We start from the raw sequence: 19,260 nt of genomic DNA on the forward strand, positions 1-19,260 counted from the left end.
TGAAATTTCCTATAGTTTCATTTTAAATTTTCACATTTTTAGTAAATTTTCATCATTTCCATCAAAGACAACCATGTCGATATATTAATTGATATTTTCACAAATTTGCATATCGTATTTTCACCTACCAATATTTTAAACACTGCAAGTAACTGTCATTTACAAAATTTGTATAGTTTGAAAAAGTGGTGTTGTTATTGGCACACTAATCATGCATTTATTATTTTTGCAACCGACCTTCTTTATCATTATAAAAATTTGGAATGCATAATGATGTTTTTCAAGTGTTAAAACATATATATGAACAAAATTTGATTGGGTCAAAGTGGTGTTCTTAGAGCAACTCCAGCGTTGGAGCCCTACCCCCTGGCAATGCACTATTCAATCCACCTAATGAACAGTAACTGCCCTTAATGAACAGTAAATAGCCCTGAAAATAGCATTTGCATCTCCATCGTTACACTTCAATAGCCCTGGCAATAGGCAATAAAATATTAATATTTTTTTTATTTATAAAATAATACAAAATAATTTTAATTGTAATATCGGATAAGATTTTTAATCGTTCTCGTTGCGCCACGTGTCATTATCCGAAGTATTATTAAATAATACAAAATAATTTTATTTGTAATTTCGGATAAAATTTTTAATCGTTGTCGTTACGCCATGTGCCATTATCTGAAAATACAATTATTGGTGATGGATTTCTGATAAGATTATTAACCAATCACGTCGCGTCACGTGTCATAATCTGTTCACAATCTTTGAGGATAGATTTCCATCATATTTTTAACGAATGACGGCATGCCACGTGTCATAATCTGTTCATAATCTTTGAGGATAGATTTTCATCAGATTTTTAACGAATGACGGCATGCCACGTGGCATTATGTACAACCTAATCCTTTCTGAATCCTCTATATAATCCATCATCCATCCTCACAAATCTCACACCAATTTTCTCAAGATCTCTATCATTATTCATAGTTTCTGCTTCCTTATTCACAAAAATTTGTATCATTATTCATAGTTTCTGTTTCTTTCTTACAATGTCTTCTTCTTCTTCCTCAAGGATGATGTGGGAATTCAATCAGGAAGAGGAATAATTGTTTAACGAATCAGAAGCAATGTTCAATCACCAGGGGGTAAGAAATGAGAGGGAAGAGGATGAGGAGTGTCAAAGGAGAGATGACGAAGTAAGAATGGGCAGAGCCTCACATTCCCGTCGAGTCATCCAAGCTGCGGCTCAGATCTGCAGGCCCAGCCGTTCCGGAAACCTTGATAGAAGCAGACAACGACGAGGTATGGAACTCTTAGATGATTATTTTGTTCCTAATAGTGCATTCCCTGATACGTACTTTAGATGTCGTTTTAGAATGGAACAACATTTGTTCAACAAAATCATGATTGCTGTTTGCAACCATGATTCTTATTTTGTGCAAAAGAAAGATGCTTTTGGTGCTATGGGTCTACTGCCTGAGCAAAAAATTACTGCTGCCTTATGGATGCTTGCATATGGAGCATCTGCAGACCAAGTGGATGAGATAACGAGGATGGGGAAATCAACCATTCTTGAGTCCCTGATGAGGTTTTGCGAAGCAATCGAATCTATCTACACCGCTGAGTACCTCTGCAAACCTACACACATGGACTTGGAGCGGCTGTTGAAGAAGGCGGAGATGCGTGGCTTTCCTGGGATGATTAGAAGCATTGATTGTATGCACTGGACGTGGAAAAACTGTCCAAGTGCATGGCAAGGCGCTTACGGGGACAAAAAAGGAGCAAAAAGTATCATTCTGGAGGCGGTGGCATCTTTTGATACATGGATTTGGCACGCCTTTTTGGGGGTCCCGGGAGCTCAAAATGACATCAATGTCCTTGCCCAATCCCCAGTGTTCAACGATTTCCTGCAAGGAAACGCACCAAAAGTTACGTATGAGGTTAACAGACGTATTTACGACGGCCCATACTACCTAGCTGACGGCATTTACCCGCGATGGTCAATATTTGTCAAAACAGTGCCACGTCCGCGGAGTGCAAAGGAAAAACACTTTGCAAGCTGTCAAGAGGGGTGCAGGAAGGATGTGGAGTGTTGTTTCGGTATCCTCCAAGCTCGCTGGGTGATCGTCAGGGGTGCTGCCAGATTGTTTGATGTAGAGTCGCTTCGAGCCATCATGATGACGTGCATCATTCTTCACAACATGATTGTGGAAGATGAGTACGATTATGAAGCTGTTGATGAATATGAGCCAGACTCGATGAACAATTCAAGAACACGTATATATTGTGCTCATGACGCCACCGATGAGCCCGTGCAACATGAGCCATTACAAAGGGATGGACGTTACAATGAAAGGCTCATTCAACGATATATTGCATTTCAAATGCCAGACATGCACAATGCCCGACAAATTAACTTGATAGAGCACCAGTGGGCATTGAAACAAGCTGAAGATAATTAAGTTCATTGACTGTGTTTTTTTTAATTTGGTATGTTTATGTTATTTTATTTGGTGTGTTTTATTATTTGGTATGTTTATGTAATTTTTTTATGTTTATGTTTATGTAATTCTTAGTATGTTTATATTTATGTTTATGTTTATGTAATTTTTTTATGTTTATGTTTATGTAATTCTTAGTATATGTAATTTTTTTATGTTTATGTTTATGTATATGTAATTCTTAGTATAAATAACTTACCAAATTAATTTGAATAAATATTCAAGAAATTGGAAACAACATAAATAAAACAAACAATAAATAATAAATTACAACCCAAAGTGATTGGAAAATTATGGGATCCGATTACAAAAAGTACTCTATTCATCATCACTTAACCAATTTGTGGTGCTAGGATGATCTTCTCTTGCGGTGCTAGAACCACCTTGGCTTGCTATCGTTTCTCTTGCACGCCTCCTTCGCGCCACGTCCGCTTTCTCTGACTTCCAAAAAAATTTAGAATTTGGAGACTTCCCTTCTAAAGACATTTTCATAATCTCACGATCTTGTTGAGCCCGTCTTTCTTCTCTAACATGTTCCCTTTCTTGCCTAAGTAGCTCTCTTTCTCTCTCAACAGCTGCTGCTTTTGCTGCTTCTCTAACCTTATCAGCCTCATCTTTCGCCATTTCCCTCGCCAAAGTCAATTCACCTTGGTGAGTAAGTTCTTCCATGAACTTTGCATAATCATTCTTGGAAGCACCCCCTTTTCTCTTTGAAGCCTTCTTACCTTGAGGCCTAATTGGATAACGGGTCGAACCCGACGCTTGTTCAGGGAGGGGCGTTTTGGGCACTTCTTCTACATCATCTTCATCAACATGATCGGGTGTAGAGTGTAGAGGGGTGTTGTTCATGTGCACTTCTGGACCGACTGGCACAACTCTAAATTTAGGACAATCTTTGACAATATTCCAACATTCCCACCGGTTGAATGATTTATTTTTGCTTTTGGTTTTGGCAGCGTACCAAATAATACAAACAATAAATAATACAAACCATAAATAATAAATTATGTAGGTAACAAATAAATAATACAAACAATAAATAATAAATTATGTACAAACAATAAATAATAAATTATGTAGGTAACAAATAAATAATACAAATAATAAATAATAAATAACAAATAAATAATACAAACAATAAATAATAAATTATGTAGGTAACAAATAAATAATACAAATAATAAATAATAAATAACAAATAAATAATACAAACAATAAATAATAAATTATGACGGTAACAAATAAATAATACAAACAATAAATAATAAATTTTGTACGTAACAAATAAATAATACAAACAATAAATAATAAATTATGTAGGTAACAAATAAATAATACAAACAAATAATTATAATGTAAATTTGGGTATCAAATAAATAATATATTGTTACCTGATCCGAGTAATTTTCCCCACTTCGAATATTACTACTAGCTTGTGCCAAGGCGTCTCTCCACGTACTAAACGATTGGCTAAGTAATTTCCAACGACTGGACATCGATTCTTTGGTTCTTTCCCACCAATTTTCTCAAGAAAATTGGTATGAATAAGACTCCACATCTCTCACAACTGCATCTCATTACCCGTAAGCGAACTATGAGTAACTTCAACCCAGCTAGTACACAACGCAACATCTTCAATAAGTGACCAATTCGTACCTGCACCAGTGGTCATTTTGTTGAAAAAAATGGATTCAAACTTTGAGACAAAGAAAGGAATGTGATTGAAAGTAGTTGAGAAAATATGAAATTGTTGTGTAAGGTAGATGATAATGAGAAGGTATTTATAGAAAAGTAAAAACAATTTTTTTTACAATTTTTTTCAGATTTTTTTCAGATTTTTTTTGAATTTTTTACAATTTTTTACAATTTTTTATTTAATTAATTAATCTCTACCGTTGGATATAAAAAAATTTGAATTCCAACACTCCAGATTGTGCCACGTGTCACAATGGTAACTTTTCTAAATTTTAAAACTATTTTTTCATTTTTTATTTATTTATTTATTTATAAAGAATATTAATATCCACCCTTGATCTCAGATCGAACGGTGGATATTAAATCTGACTTTTTTTTTTTTTTGACCGTTGAGATCGAACGGTCCACATTAAGTAACCGTTGAGATCTAACGGACCGTGGGAAGCCACGTGGCTTCCCAACGGTAACTGACAAACTTTTTTTTTTTTTTTTTTTTTCTGATTTTTGTGTCGGCGACGCGCCCCCACGCGAGAGTGGGGTGCACGCGCCTGACACAAAAAAAAAATTAAATATTGCGCTGACGCCAGGCTGGCGTCAGCATGACGTCACTCGCCCCCGGGCTCTCGGGCTGGCAATCCCCCACGGGCCCGGAGCTCGGGCCTCCACCTTCGGTCGAGCTAGCCCACGCTGGAGCCCTCCCACCGGCCCTCGGGCCCTTGTTTTCGAGCCTGTCCCCCGAGCCAAACCCAACGCTGGGCTTGCTCTTACGGGCTTCCTTTTTATTCTTTTGTTGATTTTTGTTATAATTTGAAGGTTTTGTATATATTTTTCAGTGTGAAGAACAAGAGGCCAGGTTACAATATAAAGGCAAGGTTGAAGACACAAAAGTCTTGCCTTCCTTAAATTCCTTGACAATAAGGAGACATGACAAGACATGGAGAATAAACTCCTTGACTAATGCAACCAGCTAACTTAAAGGAGACAGCTGCACTACACTTTTCCCTACTACTTGGCCTTAATTGCCTTGGTTGACTTTCATCTTCCAATACACTCTTCCCTACGACTTAGTCCTTTTATGGAATACAAGATTAGATGTGATATGCATGGCAGCTTGATTTCACAAAATAAAGACATGGGTTGATGAGTAGGAAACCTTAAGTCTGAAAGCAAACCTTTTAATGAAATGAGCTCACATGCAATGGATGTCATAACTCTATATTCGGCTTCAGCGCTATAGCGATCAATGACATTTTGTTTTTGCTTTTACAAGTGACGAGATTGCCTTCAACGAAGGTATAACAACCAGTGGTAGATCGACGATCAATAACACTACTGGCCCAATTAGCATTAGTGTATCCCATAATATGAGGGTGACCATTTTTGCTTATGAAAATACTAAGCCCAATGGACTGTTTAAGGTAACGTAGGATCCTTTTAATCACATTCAAATGTGCCAAAATAGGTGCGTGCATGAACTAGTTGACTATACTTAGGTGATGTTAGCTATTGTGATGGTTAGATAGATGAGTTTACTTACAAGCCTTTGATAGTGAGTGATGTTGCTGAGAAGTTCACCCGCTATGTCTAGTTTCAGCTTGCTGTCCAGATGAGTACAACTGGGTTTAGAATCTTTCATTTCAGCTTCTTACAGCAAATCAAGCAGATATTTGTTTTGGTTGAGAAACAATCCCTTTGGGAAATGGCTACCTCGATACCTAGAAAGTATTTTAATACTCCTAGGTCTTTTATGGAAAACTTTTGTTGAAGCGAATGTTTGAGACTTGCAATCTCATCTATATATCCCTAGTGATGATGAGATCATCAACATATATAAGAATAACAAGTTTCTAAATGATCCATTACGAAAAACTAGAGAATAGTCATCATTACTCCTCTTAAATCGAACAACTTCAACGACAGAACTGAGTTTAGCATTTACCATGCACGAGGGTATCGTTTCAATCCATATATTGCTTTATGAAGTTTACATACCAAATTAGAATGACAGATTTGAGGGTGACCTGAAGGTAACTTTATGTAGACTTCTTCCTTCAGTTCACCATACAAAAAAGCATTCTTCATATCTATTTGGTATAGGGACCACCTAGAATTGACTGCGATGGATAATAAAACTCTAATTGTGTTCATCTTTGTAACAGGTGCAAAGGTTTGAGTGAAGCCACGAGCAACCAACCTTGCCCTATGTCTTTCAATAAAGCCATATGAATGGAATTTGGTTTTATAGATCCATCTACTACCGATAACCCATTTTCCCTTTGGCAATTTGATAGAGATTTTACCACACACGCAAACGGGTTAAAAACTCTTATATTACTTACAAGAATGACAAGGTTGTTGTAGTATAAAATGGTTCTCGCAAGGTCGTTCTCCACAGGGATTATTAAGTAATTCGAACAAACTAAATTTCAATTAATTACTGTAAAGCAGAAAGTTGAGACGATTGGTTTTATAACCTACTTAAATTAAAACGAATTTAATTAATAAAAATAAACTAATATGCAATATTAAAGATGAAAGGAAAAGAAAATTGTTTTGGAAAAATCAAATTAAGAAAGCACTAGGGTTTCACCATCACCTAGCAATCCTATGTATTTTTATCAATTACTTATGATCTACACATGCCACTTTGAAGGTTAGGTTTTCCTAATTTATATTCTACTTGAAACCTCCAACATAGAACGTATATCTAACATTCAACTCGTCCAGACATTCGGATGAAATCTGAACATGAGAGACTCATTATGCTTTATGAAAACCCTTTGAAAAAACCATGCAACCCTTAAGATGTGATGTTCATCTTAAGTGAAATTACAATTATTAATCATAAGAAGCCATCATCAATTTCAGGGAACCTTCCGACCGAAATTGCATCAAATTACTTTTCTAAAGATCCTAATGGTGATCAGGCATTAAGACAATTAGATAGTTTTAATCACGGTGATCAATAATTCAAAGTATGCATGCAATCAATCATAAGTCATTAAATAAAAATCACATATTCATGCTAAGGCTTACGGCTTCACCCTAGCAAAAGGAATTAGTAGAACATATTATTAAGAATAAAAGGAATGAAAACACCTTAAAGTAGAAAATCTCCAAGAACCCTAGCCAAGTTCTCTGTCTCCCCAAAGTTGCATAAAAGAAAGCCCTCCCCCTGATTAAGAACGGCCAAGCCTTTTTTAATATCTCCTAAAACCAGCGCACAAACCCTAACAAGTATTTTATTCCCACTAAGAAACTAAATAATAATAAAATAAAATAGAAAATAAAGTCCTAATTAAACTAGGAAAAACTGCACAGAAACTATTCAGCCACGTTTTAGCCTCAAATCTTCTTCAAATCCGGCACAGAACGTTCTGAACACATCTCCAGAAGGCCACAAACCCATCTAAGGTCATCTTGGGCTCCAAAAACGCAAGTTAAGCCCAAAACGTCACTATTCCAGCACTGCGCATTGCTCCTTTATTTTATTATCAGAAAATCATCGCTTGGTAGAAAAATTTGACATTTTGATACGATCAAGCCAAGTGACTCACAAACATCTTCCGATTGGGATTACTCCAAAATTCATCCATTTGACCATGTTTTGCTCCAGAAGAAGTCGAAAGTCCTATATTAGAAACACAATTCAAAGTATCAAAATTCTTCCAAATTATTAACCAATGTATATTAAGAATAGGGTAAAATATATAATATAAAATATACTCATCACAATTCAACACTGCTCCAAGTTTGGTTTTCGTCAAGGGCTTGCAGCTCTTCCTTCATTGCATTTCTCCACACATCTTTGAGATTGGCTTCCTGGAAGTTTTGGGGTTCATAATGATTGGAAATTGTGCTAAGGAACACAAAATGTGAGGGTGACATTCTGTGATAAGTAATGGAGTTAGCGATTGGATGCCTTACAATGTAAGTAACATATTCTTGCATTCTTTTTTTAGGATGACGCTCACGAGTAGGATACATGTGTGCTGGGGCTAAACTAGCAAGCTCGCTAATGATGATCTCTTCACTTGAATGAGTGATATCTTCTAATTCCTTAGCACTAGGATTTGACACATTGTCAATGTCATCTTGTGGAACATCAATATTATTTGAGACATCTTCAACTATAGTTGGATTTGGTAAAGGAAATAGATCTTGAAGGAGCTTCCCCTGACTGGAACCATCTTTAACCTTTTGGTGGTATGAAGTTCTTTCATCAAAGTGTACATCCCTTGTCACAAAAACCCTCTTAGACTTGGGGTTATAACACTTGTAACCTTTGGTGATAAAAGACTATTTGATGAACATGCATTTTTCAGCTCTTAGATCAAGTTTGTCACGGTGGATAGACTACACATGAGCAAAACAAGTGGCTCCAAACACTCTCAAATGTGACAAGTCAAGTGGCTTTCCTTTTAGTACTTCCAAGGGAGATTTAAACTTTAACACTTTGCTTGGCAATCGATTAATAAGGTATGTAGCAATGAGAACACCTTGTGACCAAAACTTTTTAGGAACATTCATTTGAAACATTAATGCCCTTGTTTTCTCAAGTAAATCTCTATTTTTCCTCTCGGCCACCCCATTTTGTTGAGAAGTGCCAACACAGCTGGTTTGATAAATGATTCCATGATTACTCAGGTATTGTGTCATAACATAGGACATATATTCAGTGTCAGTATCAGATCTTAAGGTTTGAATTTGAGATGAGAATTAAGGCTTAACAAGATTGTGAAAGTTCTTGAACATTTTCATAACTTTACAAAGTACCTATCGCCATCAAAAGATTCAAAGATGGATCCCCAAACATTAGAGTGAACTAGTTCAAAAGGCTTGCTAGTCCTAGTTGTGGAAGAGTTAAAAGGTAACCTAGTACATTTGGACAAGTGGCAAATGTCACACTTAGACATGTTTGTCCTTAAACTAGGGTAAATTTTGGACAAAACAAACTCAGAAAGATGAGCCAACCGTTGGTGCCATAGATGGTGATCTTGAACAATATTTGACTTTACTTGTAGTCCCTTAGGAATTTGAAAGCCTTTTGACTGCTAATATAGCCCATGCAAGTAAAAACCTTCACCAATCTTCTTCTTGGTGATTAAATCCTTAAAAAAAAAAAAAAAATGACATTGTGAGGTGAAAAAATAGCAATACAGTTTAAGGAATTTGTGAGTTTCCCAACTAACAGTAATTGAAATGGAAAGGAATGGACATACAAGGCCATTGACTCTATTTTTTCAGAGATTATTTTGATTTTCCCTTTCCCTTCAACAGATGCACCCTTACCATTTGCAATAGAGACTTTGGAAGGTTTGTTGATTTTCTCAAATTCATATAGGTTTGTAACTTTATTTGTTATATGATCTGTGGTACCTGAATCTATAACCCAAAGATCATGCACAAAACTGAAATTCAGGGTAGTTAAAAAAGCATTTAAAATACCTGGTACGTCATCTTGTGAGGGGTACTCAGTTTCCGCTCGGAATCCAGCAAACTTCCCAAGGAGTGCAGTTGAACTTTCAACCCTAGGGTTGGTTTTCTCCCCTGCTTTCAACATCTTCTTGCCTTTTTTGAAGAAACGTAGCAAATTCATTAATGAGATTAGCTGGTTTACTGTGAAATTAGCTAGACCCTTAGTAGGTGTGAAGGTAGTGTGATTAGCCTTGTAATTGGAAGTTTGGAACCTTCTCTCTGAGCTTCTGGTATTCTCCTTCATGAACTTAGGCTTCAGTTCTGGATGCAGTATCTAACACGTTTCAATAACATGGCTAGAATTATTACAATGAAGGCACTTCCAGCGTGGTCATTTGCCTCTATACACTTTCTCTTCATGTTTTCTTTGATTGGACATATACGCCCTAGCCTCAGTGATATTGACCTTAGTCTTCATATTCATGACTTTCCTGTGAACTTCTTCTTGTTAGATTATTGCACAAACAGCTGCAAATGAGGGTAACTCAGAGTTCATGAGAATATGACTTCGAAGGTCTTCATATTCAAAACCGAGACTCACCAACAGCTGGAAGATTTTTTCTTCCTCATTTTTTTTCAACAACACATCGGCATCAGTGGTGTGTGGACGATAAACCTCCAGTTCATTCCACATGTTCTTCATGCTACCTAAGAGTTGAACGAAATGCTTACTTTCTTGTTGAAGATAAGCAAGATCCTTTTTTAGTTGGAACACTCGAGCAAAATTATTTTGATTACCATACATTTCCTTGACAGACTACCAAGATGAGAGGTGCCAAGATGAAAGGACTCTAAGAAGCTGAAGATTTCACCAATTTTTCTTTCCATAGAATTAAGAAGCCATGACATGATCAACTATGTTTTGTACAACCAAGCTTCGTAGTTGGGAGAAGAGACATCAGGAGCTTCGATGCTGCCATTGATATAGCCAAGTTTTGAATGCCTACTGAGAACAAGAGTAATCGCTATTGACCAAGGTAAATGGTTGAATTCATTTAGTAGCACTAAACTCAAGCGTTGATTGGGACTAACATCAACCTTAGATAAGTTTGGAGGTGAAAGAACTAATGAGCTTTCTCCATCTAAAACTAAAGGATTTTCTTCTGCCATTTTAGTAGGAATGTATTGGAAACCCTAGCAGGATAAGAAAGCAACACAGACAACAAAAAATGCAAAAGCAGGCCTATTACGGTTCCTGCTATGATACCATGTTGATTTTGTTGTAATTTGAAGGTTTTGTATATATTTTTCTATGTGAAGAACAAGATGCTGGGTTACAATATAAAGGCAAGGTTGAAAACACAAAACTTTTTCCTTCCCTAAATTCCTTGACAATAAGGAGACATGACTGTTGGTATTCTAAAGTTTACTAACTCAATACCAAAATATGTGGGTGATAAGTTTACAAACTCTATCACACCTCTCACTTTCACTCTCAATAAAATTGGACAAAGAAATAGAGAAATGAGGGAAGCAACAAGCTTTGAAAAACACTTGGACTTTGATATATGAAAAAAGAGTTTACAAACTCAATAGCTTACAAGCTGAAAATGAGAATGGGAAATGGGATTTGGATGATATGCTCTAAGGCTTAGCAAGATGGCCTATTTATACAAAAACTGAAAAAATAAACAATCCAACAAATGAATGATGGTGTTCCACATCTTTACACCCTTTCAAACACATGCAGCAACTTTAATAGTTGGCATACACATGCATTGCATCATGGCAGGTTGTAATACCTTTCTTTCGGCTAACACATGGAGGAACACTGCTGTCTTCCTGCTAGCACATCACATGGCAGCACACTTGCTGTCTTTCATCACCATTTGGCTGAATAATGAAGGAGCAATGATGATTATATTTTGCTGGAAACAATCTGTAAAGAGAGGTTAGCATCACATAGACAGATCACATGACTTTTAATTTGAATTTCCAACATGCCCCTTCAAATTAAAACGCCTTCATGCCTAGCATTTCACGTAACAGCCGGAATGATTCAACTGGTAATGGCTTAGTGAAGATGTCTGCCACTTGTTCCTTCGTGTGACAATAGACAAGCTCAATTGTCTTTTGCTTCACATGGTCCCTTAGAAAATGGAACCTGGTATCAATGTGCTTGCTCCTTCCATGTTGAACAGGATTCTTTGCAAGCTTGATTGCAGACATGTTATCCACATGAATCACAGTCGATTCCACTTGTGGATGACACACTGACTTCAACAGATTTCTTAACCAAATTGCCTCACACACGGTTGAGGCTACAGCAACGTACTCGGCTTCACACGATGACAAAGCAACAATTGATTGTTTCTTTGAAGTCCATGAGAAAGCTGTTGATCCTAGAAAAAACACATAGCCAGTTGTGTTTTTCCTTTCATCTTGGTCACATCCCCAATCACTATCTGAATAACCAAATAATTTTGCATCTTCACCAAAATTATAAAATAAACCATAGTTTAGAGTACCTCTTATGTACCTCAAAATTCTCTTGGCGGCCAGCCAATGGGACTCCCTTGGTGTTTCCATGTATCGACTCACGAGTCCAACACCATAAACTGTGATTGTAAGGTACCTTAGGCTTCCAACCAAGCTTTTGTACACGGTTGAGTTTACAAACTCACCTTCTCCTTCCTTGGACAACTTCAATCCAGTTGCAACTGGAGTGTTGACAATATTGCACTTGTCCATATTGAATTTCTCCAATATATCTCTCATGTACTTTTGTTGAGAGATGTAGATACCGTCACTTTCTTGCTTCACCTCTATGCCAAGAAAGTATGACATTAATCCATTGTCAGTCATCTCGAATTCACTGAACATGGATTGCTTGAACTCATAGAACATTGCTTCATTGTTTCCTGTAAACAACAAGTCATCTACATAGAGACAAATAATTAAGAACTCCCCTTTTTCACCGTTCTTCATGTAAACTGAATGCTCGTATGGACATTTCTGAAATCCATTTTGGTGAAGGTAGTTGTCAATCCTTGAGTTCCAAGCTAGTGGTGCTTGCTTGAGGCCATACAAAGCTTTCTTCAAACGATACACCTTATCTTCTTTTCCTTGTACTTGGAAGCCTTCTGGTTGTTCCACGTACACTTCTTCCTCAAGAACTCCATTAAGGAAGGCTGACTTGACATCTAATTGATAAATTTTCCATTTATGCTGAGCGGCAAGAGAGATTAGTAATCTTACCGTGTCAAGTCTTGCAACTGGAGCATAGACTTCATCATAGTCCACTCCATACTTCTGTTTGTAGCCCTTTGCTACAAGCCTTGATTTGTATCGATCCACACTTCCACCTGCAATGCGTTTGATCTTGTAAACCCACTTGACACCAATAGCCTTCTGATTTGGTGGGAGCTTTGTTAACTCCCAAGTGTCATTCTTCTCGATGGCATGGATCTCTTCTTCCATGGCTTTCTTCCAACAATCTTCTTCCACAGCTTCATTGAATGAGAGAGGCTCATGGTCTGCATAGAAGCAGAAAAAATTGGTTTCTTCTTCTTCTTGTCCATAAATCTCTGTAAGACTCCTTAACCTCACTGGAGTTGAGGAGCTGCTTTCCTCACTAGATGTAGGACCACTCCTTGCAATTCTGTGCACTGGAGTTGTTGTGTTTGTTTGAGCAGGCTGTTGCTCAATAGGTGGTACAACTTCTGGTTCTTCAAAATCAGTGGAGACGATCTTCTCTTTACTGACTTCTTTGTTGTTCCACTTCCATGTCTCTTCCTCACTGAAGATGACATCTCTACTAACCACTAGTTTGCCAGTTAGTGGGTTGTAGAGCTTGTATGCCTTGGACTCTTCACTATAGCCCACAAACACATACTTTTCACCTCGATCATCGAGCTTTCTCCTCTTGGCTTCTGGAACTTGAGCATATTCAACACACCCAAAAACTCTTAGGTGTGCAACATTCGGCTTGTACCCACTCCAAGCCTCTTGTGGTGTCATCCTCTTGACACTCTTTGTTGGACATCAATTCAACAAATAAATCGAACAAGCTACAGTTTCTGCCCACAATTCTTTTGGCAAATTCTTCTCCTTAAGCATGGACCTTGTCATGTCAAGGATGGTTCGATTATTTCTTTCGGCTATCCCATTTTGCTGTGGTGTATAGGCAACAGTCAGTTGATGCCTAATTCCTTGCTCCTTGCAGTAGGCTTGGAAAGCATTGGAGGTGTACTCTCCACCTCTATCTGATCTCACAGCCACAAGCTTGTGGTTACTTTCAGCCTCTGTGAGTGCCTTGAACTCCTTGAAAATTTTTAGGGCAGCTGACTTCTCCTAGAGAAAATAGACCCAAGTCTTTCTACTGAAATCATCAATGAAGGTAATAAAATACCTATTACCTCCATAAGACATGGGATCCAATGGACCACATATATCTGTGTGCACCAACTGCAGTGGTGTCCTTGCTCTCCATGTATCACCAACAGGGAACGATAGTCGTGCTTGCTTGCCAAGCACACAACCTTCACATACTTGGCGTGTGGCTTCAATTTGGGGTAGACCACGAACCATTCCTCCACTTGACAGCAACTTTAGGCCATTGAAATGAAGATGGCCAAATCGAAGATGCCATTTCCATGACTCATCTTCCATCACACCGATGTTGCAACTCCCAATCTTTGTGTTCAACTTCAACAGGAACATTCGGTTCTTTGACATTTGAACACGTGCAATAAGTCTTTTCCTTGCATTCCTGAGAGTGAGAAACATATTCTCCATATGTATAATGTACCCTTTCTGGAGCAGTTGACCAATGCTTAGAATGTTGCTCTTCATACCTGGTATGTAGTAGGTATCGGAGATGTATTCTTCTTTACCATCCTTCTGGATGATCTTGATCTTCCCTTTGCCTTCAACTGGCAACTTTGAGGAGTTACCAAGACTTACAGATCCATAGGCCCCATCTTTGAGTTCAGCAAAAAACTCCTTCTTTCCACACATGTGATTGCTTGCACCAGAGTCCAAATACCAAACATCTTGTTGGCTACTGGAATCATGGTGTGCTAGCAAGACTGTAAGTTCTTCATCAGTATTTCCACTTGATTCTGCCATGTTGACATGCTCACCATTTTTATGTGAACATTCATTGGCATAATGTCCATATTGCTTACAGTTGTGACACTGGATATGCGCCTTTCCTCGAGTAGATCTCCACTCCTGAGACTGACCTTGATTTTGTGCATAGCCTCGACCTCTTCCTCGGGCTCGTCCTCGGCTACGGTTGGATGAACTCCCACGACGTGAGTTCCACTGCCCACGACTTCCATTTGGTTTGTCAATATTCAACTTTGACTCCAAAGCTTGCTCTAGCGTTGTGGGGCTTGCATTCTTCTGAATGCGTTGCTCGTGAACTAGGAGGGATCCTAGCAATTCCTCTGTGCTCATTGTCTCCAAATCCTTCGATTCCTCAATGGCAGTCACCACATGCTCAAACTTAGATGTGAGTGACCGGAGTATCTTCTCCACAACTCGTACTTCATCGAGTCTCTCGCCATTTCTCCTCATCTGATTTACTATCGCAATGAGCCTTGTGTGATAGTCGGAGATGCTCTCTCTTTCATTCATGTGAGCAGTTTCAAAATCTGCTCGAAGTGACTGTAATCTCACTTTCTTGACTCGATCTACTCCTTTGTAGATTGTACTGAGTGTATCCCATACTTGCTTGCTCGTTGTTGCTTCTGCAACCTTCTCGAACGTTGAATCTTCCAAACCCTGGTATATAAGATACAGCGCCTTTTGGTCCTTCTTTCGTAAGTCCTTGAGAGTGTTCCTTTGATCCGCAGTATATACGGCTTCTTGCTCGGCAATGGGTACAACATACCCACTACTGACAACTTCCCATAGCTCCTGTGATCCAAACAATGCTTTGAATTGGATGCACCATCTTTCATAATTTTCTTTCTTCAATGTGGGAACTTGGAGTTGCACTAAGTTGGACGCCATAACTGCTGCACCTGCCAGAATGGTATTCTGGCTTTGATACCAATTGTTGGTATTCTAAAGTTTACTAACTCAATACCAAAATATGTGGGTGATAAGTTTACAAACTCTATCACACCTCTCACTTTCACTCTCAATAAAATTGGACAAAGAAATAGAGAAAGGAGGGAAGCAACAAGCTTTGAAAAACACTTGGACTTTGATATATGAAAAAAGAGTTTACAAACTCAATAGCTTACAAGCTGAAAATGAGAATGGGAAATGGGATTTGGATGATATGCTCTAAGGCTTAGCAAGATGGCCTATTTATACAAAAACTGAAAAATAAACAATCCAACAATACATATAATGAATGATGGTGTTCCACATCTTTACACCCTTTCAAACACATGCAGCAACTTTGATAGTTGGCGTACACATGCATTGCATCATGGCAGGTTGTAATACCTTCCTTTCGGCTAACACATGGAGGAACACTGCTGTCTTCCTGCTAGCACATCACATGGCAGCACACTTGCTGTCTTTCATCACCATTTGGCTGAATAATGAAGGAGCAATGATGATTATATTTTGCTGGAAACAATCTGTAAAGAGAGGTTAGCATCACATGGACAGATCACATGACTTTTAATTTGAATTTCCAACAATGACAAGACATTGAGAATAAACTCCTTGAATAATGTAACCAGCTACCCTAGAGGAGACAGCTGCACTACACTATTCCTTATTACTTAGCCTTAATTGCCTTGGTTGACTTTTTAGCAAAATTGGAAATATAAGACATTATATATATATAAAGGCCAAATTCATATTGTTACTAGAAATGCTACACTTATTAATTTGTATCTTCATTTATATCATTTCTCGAATAGAGATAGAACTCATCAACACATATGAGGTTCATCTTTATTATAAAGATGATACAATGATGGTACAAATATGTGGTAACGTAATATTTTTGTATTGTTACTACATGAAGTACTATATAATATATACATAGGTCGAGAGAAATCATAGAGGACAGAGAAAGAAGAACAAAAATCAATCGATATCATTAAGTACACAGATGTTCAGCTAACATGTTTTCTTAACATTGAGTCAAAATTAATCAAAATCTTGTACACAAAGATGATCGAGTTTATCGAAAACTAATTTAACGGCAGAGTGGTGGGTTCTGTACGCCCTTTGGTGTAATCTGGGCGTTGAAACACTTAGATTTAAGCGCCGTTTGTTTCTTACTGGTGCCCTTGTAGGAAAGGTTAATGTCGGTGAACTTAACACCCTCGCATGGGTTTACAGAGCTGCAAGCTAACGAAACGGCAACCTTTCCGGCTGAGGTGCCCCTAATGTTTCTGAAGTGAACGTCACTGATCTTCCACTTTGATACTGGCCTAGAAGGTACTCCAGCTCCATCCTGCATGCATGCAGTACCCAAATTACAAATTACTTACAATAGATAACAATTAATTAACTAATAAATGGTGCACAATTAATTAATTGAATCGCTGATTATATGCATGAGCTGCATGACTATGAATACTTACGTTCCTACTTACGCTCTTTTTCTTTCCACCTTGCAGTTCCTGAATAAATTAAACAAATTTCAAAATGAATTAATAATCTATAATGAATTAATTAGAATTAATAAATTAAATTATTTACGTGTGCATGCATGCGTACCATCTGTTTTCCTGCTCCGACCTTCTTTTTTGATCCAGCTCCTACCTTCTTTTTTAATCCAGCTCCTACCTTCTTTTTTAATCCAGGTCCTACGTTCTTTTTATTTCCTGGGACTACCATCTTTTTATTTCCATCGTTGATTTTTTTTACCACCTTCTTGTTACCGTAGTACTGATCTATAATAATAGGGTTTTGAACTTGGTCCATGATAATGTCTTCGTAGACGATTCCGGTCACTTCTCCTGCACTTTTGCCAGCCGAAGTCTTGATTCTGGCACCATAGGTGGTGTTTCTCAATGTGCAATTGCTGACATGAATCTCACTGACGCTCAGTTCGTCAGGGTACTTTCCGAGGCTCCCGATACTGATGCCATATCCTGGACCACAAGTGATGTTTTTAACGGTGACATCGTGAGCGCCTTGCCCGATGGAAACGCAGTCACCCCCGGTTGTGATAACGCTGTTAAGCACTTTGATGTGGTCTGAAGCGCTGATGTACACGCCATCTGTGTTAGGGCTGTCTCCAGGCGCAGTGAGGTGGACATTCCTCATTGTCACGTTGTTGCAGCCGAACATGTGTGTGTGGAAGAATTTGCTATTTAAGGATGTGATCCTTTCGATCAGGGTGTTGTTCACTTTGTTGAATTTAAGTGACTGCATTCGTGCAACAATTGAATCAAATAAATGGTATGTCACTTAAAATTTAACTCGAAAATGGAGAACATAATCAGAGATGTTACGCTAGAGAGCTTACGGATGGGGCTTGAGCAGCTTTGTCGGAGTCCTTGCTGCCACTGGTTGTCCATGTACCTTGCCCGTCAAAAGTTCCGTCACCCGTGACGACCAAGCCGTCAACCAACTCAAATGAAAACCACTCGGGAGAGGAGTATTGACTGATATCGGTGCTAGTTTTGACATATCCTTGAACTTCAACGACGATGGGCTCAGTTGAGCTGTTGCATGGCCCTTGGAACACCACAGGTCCTGTCAAGAATGTTCCCTTGGGGATCACAACCTTAGTTGGACCCTTGTAGTTTCCTCTGCATGCGGCTACCCATGTCCGGATGAATGCCTACATACAACATAATCTTATGTTATCAAACCGTGAATTCAAATTATTGAACGAGTTATGCATTGAAATGAAATTGTGTTAACGATTTCTGTAATCTCACCAATCCATTAGGATCGTCAATATTATTGCCATCATAACTCTCCTCCTCAGTACCACCAGGGAGGCCAGGTATACCTCCACCGGGCAGTTCCCCGGGTACACCTCCACCGGGCAATTCCCCGGTACTCAACTTGCCGACAACATTAGGCTTCTTACTTCCTCTATTCATCTGGTCTTCGGTCTTAGCACCGAAGGCTGTGACATCAAACACTTTCCTCTTGGTAGTGTCGCTACGACGGGCACCAGCCCTCAAAAGATGTCCACGGGATGCAGCTTGGGCCACGCAAGAGAGCAAAGCGAAGCCGAGAAGAAACACAGCCATGGCTGATGTTCTTCTTGCAACGCCCCCCATATTTGGTGACCTCAATCCCATAGACATCTTTCTATGTGTACAGATTTTTTATTTTTGTTTGATTTATTGCAAGAATGGGCAATGCTGCATGTATCTATATATCAATCTCTATCTATTTTTAGAAGCTCCAACCCTAAAATTATCTAAAAAAAATATTTGCGATTTTACTGTTTTCATCTATGAACTATGTTTACTCATGCAAAAATAGTAAACGATGACCTATTTGGTTGTTTGGTGATCCCCACCAAACCACTTGTTCCAAGGGCAAGTCCTACACTCCCGGTTTGCAAACCACTCGGAAGCGGGACCCACAAATCAAAGCAATTCTTGTTTTTAACCGGCCCGGCCCACAGTAGTCCCAAATTACGTGACGGTGTGGTTTAAGAGATGATATTTTGCATTGTTTGGCAAAACATCAAAAGACT

General features: G+C 38.4%; 1 protein-coding gene across 1 annotated transcript; it reads right to left on the bottom strand.

Moving 5' to 3' along the window:
• Positions 1-16,661: 16,661 nt before the first annotated feature.
• Positions 16,662-18,907, bottom strand: LOC137716332 (exopolygalacturonase-like). The gene is made up of 5 exons (XM_068455771.2): positions 18,485-18,907; positions 18,067-18,384; positions 17,313-17,966; positions 17,177-17,215; positions 16,662-17,046 (listed from the first exon to the last, which is right to left on the bottom strand). The coding sequence occupies exons 1-5, from the start codon at positions 18,860-18,862 to the stop codon at positions 16,786-16,788; spliced, it is 1,650 nt and encodes a 549-aa protein (XP_068311872.2). The 5' UTR covers positions 18,863-18,907; the 3' UTR covers positions 16,662-16,785.
• Between the last annotated feature and the right edge of the window lie 353 nt (positions 18,908-19,260).

Source organism: Pyrus communis, chromosome 3 (assembly GCF_041283825.1).
Source record: "Pyrus communis isolate YQ-2024b chromosome 3, ASM4128382v1, whole genome shotgun sequence".
Taxonomy (NCBI): Eukaryota; Viridiplantae; Streptophyta; class Magnoliopsida; order Rosales; family Rosaceae; genus Pyrus; species Pyrus communis.